Here is a 4,619-nt window from a genome sequence, read left to right on the forward strand (position 1 = left end):
GATCTATATGTGTTGTTACATGAAGCAAAAAATTGGTAACCTGGAATATTATAGAGATGGAGTTCGTCACTTCCAATCCAGACTTCACTCAAAATAATAAAATCTAATTTGTTCTGAATTTGGCTAATTTCTGCAAGTAGAGTATTAAAGTTTTTTTCTAAGGCTTCTTATGTTTGCGTATATTATATTGAAGCCTGATTTTTTATTGGCACCAAAGAAGTCTTTAAGAGACAGAGAGAAATATACTTACACACAGAGCACACAGAGATTTACCTGTTTAGCACTTAAATTTCTCTTTTCTCTGTATTTGGTAATCCAAGTGTCCTTTAATGCCTTCCTTTGGAACTGGACTATTATGGATGGTGTTCGCTGCCTGCTGTATGACGGTATGCGGTGGGAAGCCGAGATATGACTATCTTCCAGCTCTACGCCTATCGTTTGGCTCACATCCTTCAGTATGTCGAGTATGTTTTCATTAGGCGATGATGGTAATCCGCTGATCTCTATATTATTTTTCCTAGTATACTGCTCAAGAGATCTCACTCGGTCTTGCAGCTCGTATACATCAGAGGTTAGGCTTTTGTTAATTACTTTCAATTGCTCATTTTCTTTCCTTACCAAGGCTAGTTCATTTTTAATTTCTTTCATGATTGGTATTGTAGAGTCTGTTTTATCAGACATAAACTCAACTGATGCACGGAGTTCACTCATCTCCTTTCTTAGGTTGGCAAGTTCCTCAGAGATCTTAATTAGGCAATCAGTATCAATGTTTAGATCATTACTCACGTTAGGTTGGTCAGGTTGAGATGATCTGCAGATTTTACACTTCCAGTCCTTGTAAGACCTTGTCTTTCTGCCCTCTAGATCAGTCTTAATGCACTTTATATGGAAACTAACCTCACAACCACCGGAGCATATAACCTCACTTCCATCTTTTGATAGTTGATCTTTACAGACGCCACAGATTGATGACATTTTTACTTATTTACAGTTATTATCCACTTTAACACGTAATAAAACGATATTAGTGAACAAAACTATCAATTGCAGTATATAGAAAATGATGTATTGAGAGCGAGGCAACAGAGCTGTTGACTGCGCGGCTGCCTGAGCTGAACTGAACCTTATACCTTCTGGCTAGTTTACACTTTCAAGTTGAGCATATATTGCGTACAAAAAGCAGGTGCGTCAGTTGCCTTTGAACGAAAGAAGGACGAGGCCGAGGTAGCCTCCCCTTCTTCAAAGGTCTAAGGCTGAGATATAATGGCTAGTATCCCTCCTTATGGAATACTAGCCAATATACTCCCATATATACTCCCAATACTCCCATATCAATGGGAGGCAGCCCATAACCTCTTCCTTACCTGGAATATACTGCCACTCCGGAAGCAAGCGCGTAGGTTATTAGCAAGAGGAAGCATGTGTGGTCTAAATACAACAAGAGGTTTCCTCATTTTTTATCCTAAATTAACAAAAAATTAATTATTATTTATATTCTATTGTATTTTATTTTATTTATTACAACAATTTTCATATTTTGGAAGGAAAATTGTATTGTACCCATTAGCTTCTACATTTTTATCACATTTTAAAATTATAGTTTTATTATATTATAAACATAACTTTTTATCAGAATAAAATAGCAGGTAGCTCTACTTTATGTATATAGGGTTGAAGGTTTTCGTAAAAAAATATTGGTAAACTATTACAACAAATATTTTTCACAGCCTATGATCATATACTGTTAAAAGAGACAATAGTAATGCATAAGCTTCTCATTAGGATTCTGATTTTGTAATAATATTGCATTATTATCTTTAAAAAATATCATTATTTATATTTATAAAATTTACGTGACGAATAAGGTAGCTATTTAGTTGTGTATACGTCAATCTTAGTACTTAATTATTCATATAACGGTTAAACTGTTTTATGTTTTTAAAGAGTAAATCCAAAACGAGTATACCTTCCATAAGTCTGTAAACAACAAGCAGTATTTTATCTAGAAGACTTGTAGCAGATAATTAGCAGTGAGATATACGACCTGGGCCACTGCCAGGTTGAGATATACGGTACACTCTGAGACCACCAACTGCAAGCCGCAAGGTAAATTCCGCAATGAACCGTATTTAAATTTACCTTTAAAGATTTACGTATTACACCTTTTCTTCAGACAGAAACATAGGTCAAAAGTCTTCCTAAGTAATTACCAATGTCGATTTTAATAATGTCTGGTTTAACGTCAATCCCTACATATACGAGTATTAATAGATTTTTCCGTACTTTACAGCAACAGACGTAATTTATGATTTATCTTATAGATACATTAGAAAGGTTGATCGGCTTTATTAGTACATCGGCATGTAACCCTTTATGCGAGTATTATTTTACTTGTAAGGACTTTAAGTTAGCAAAAGTTTTTTTCATTAATAAATTACTGAATTATTACGAATTCTTATTTTACGAATAAATAACAACCTTAATGTTTATGCAAGTTGAATATGCAAGAATTTCTTCTTAAACGGCCACTATCTTGAAAAATTTATGTTTTTCAAAATATAAAGATCAATAAATGTTGCTTAGAATTACTGAACATGTATAGAAAAGACTGTCAAATGAACTCATACCATACATGTAAAGATATTTGTTTATTTACCAAGTTTGGTCAGAATCTATTATGAACTACGGTAGTTATTGTGTTAACCATTATTACCGCAATGTTACATAGGGTAAAACTTTGTACGCCCGCTATCTCTAAATCGTACGCATTATCATAAAGTATGTTTTCCAAATTTTAGATCTTAGCTCTTGAAACCTTACGAGATATCAATAAAAGTGAACGACTAAAATTCGTTTATGTGGTATATGTAAAAGTTTATCGCTTTTGGTCTATGCTATAAATTAGTTGAGTTAGGAATTGTGTCCGAATGTGAATGGTCACCACCTAGAAAATTTGTATAAAGTTAAGTCTGGTAAATATATATATTTTGAAAATGAAAAGTTTTTCAATCGGAGAAAATCCAAAAAATCCTCCGATAATTTTCGTCACGAGGGCGATTGCAATAAGCAGACTTCCATGAAATCTGCTATAAAAGTGTTTAAGAAAGGGCACCACTACATTTATTTAAATTATAAAATCGTAAAATTTTAATTTTTAAGTAGATAATGCAGTAAAATAATGCTATCTTTATACTTTTATTATTGTATACAGGTATTCCGGCAGCCATGTTGGTAGTGTTTATAAACGCACACGCGTCTTCCATCAGTTAAGTGATGTTACAGGTCGAAATTCTATTTATATGTACTAAGAGATATTAAGATACTAAGATTATTTACAATATCTACTTTTTTGAATCAACTTTTACCGATGTTCATCCATAGAATTACTCTGTTTTGTAATTGGCGATGATTAGAGTAATGGATGATTTATTGGGGTGAATCCTTCCACTCTGGACTATAGCCGGATATAATGTGAAATATAGTTCTCTTTTGATGACCCCATGAAATTAACATGTTGGATTAGTGCTATCAATCTGTGAGCATTGGATTAAATCCTAAATGCCAGAGTAGGCTGATACTACCTGAGTGGATGCGGGTATATTCTTTTGTAGTAATATTCAAATTTAGATCCTAAAAACATAAGTCATCGCAGCGTTCCTAATAAATCAAGACTGCTTCAAGCGATCGTGAGAAATACATTCTTTCATTTCAAATGCCTTAAGACAATCTCTGAAAGCCCTCTTGATGTTTAGACGAGTATTTAGTGTATTAACAGATTTAGTTAATTGAGGTCCTTCAAAATTTCGATTTAATTTGTAGAATGTCTCTTTACTATTAATGTATTCGGCGAAGACCGTGTTGTTACAATGTTTATCAAATATATATATATATATATATATATATATATATTTATATATATATATATATATATATATATATATATATATATATAAGTAGATATGAATATGGGGTTCCTAGCTCACTTTCGGAGCCAACAGTAAATCAAGGGAAAATACTGTTTAAAGGACAATAAACGAATCTGTAAAATCAAACAGTAACTCACGAATGAAAAATTACCGAATCTATAGCTGTTTGCTTCTACTTTCTTGAGCAGTTTTAATGTAAAATCTCCTTAGAATCAATCTATTGGAAATGTTGTCAAATCTGCTACGAATAAACTATAAATTAAAACTTATAAACGGAAATGATGGAATTTGCTAACAATCACTCGAGAAGTCGGGGAGAATGTGAGTAAAACCACATTCTTTCACGAGGTTCATTATTTATCTTTTCCAAGTGTACTATAAAATCATCGAGGATTTCTGGCTTAAAATCATAATCAAATTCAATATCCAAATAGTGAAAGATTATAGGTAAAATCTTCTCATAATAAACGTGTGTGTATCGATACCTACAAATCTAATGTATTCTTTGAAAAGGAAAATAATTTTTTCAAGGGTTATGAGAGATAAGTAAAAATTTTTATTCTGTTTTCTAAATTCTGTAACAAATTTTGTTTGTTTTTCACCTCCGTATTGTAATTTTGTAAGCAGATTATTCAAATGTGTTAGTTTATTTCGAAATTTCCTAGGTTTAGGTCTTTCGTACAAAATTTAAAT

At 32.2% G+C, this 4,619-nt stretch overlaps 1 protein-coding gene across 1 annotated transcript; it reads right to left on the reverse strand.

Annotated features, from left to right (window-relative positions):
- Positions 1-246: 246 nt before the first annotated feature.
- Positions 247-975, reverse strand: LOC124372734. The gene has a single exon (XM_046831144.1). It carries the CDS (start codon positions 973-975, stop codon positions 247-249), a length of 729 nt encoding a protein of 242 aa, XP_046687100.1.
- Positions 976-4,619: the final 3,644 nt, after the last annotated feature.

Source organism: Homalodisca vitripennis, unplaced genomic scaffold, assembly GCF_021130785.1.
Source record: "Homalodisca vitripennis isolate AUS2020 unplaced genomic scaffold, UT_GWSS_2.1 ScUCBcl_3924;HRSCAF=9747, whole genome shotgun sequence".
Taxonomy (NCBI): domain Eukaryota; kingdom Metazoa; phylum Arthropoda; class Insecta; order Hemiptera; family Cicadellidae; genus Homalodisca; species Homalodisca vitripennis.

What these genes read in the sequence shown, in the direction of transcription:
- LOC124372734 (XM_046831144.1), bottom strand. Translation starts at nt 975, where the DNA reads ATGTCATCAATCTGTGGCGTCTGTAAAGATCAACTATCAAAAGATGGA.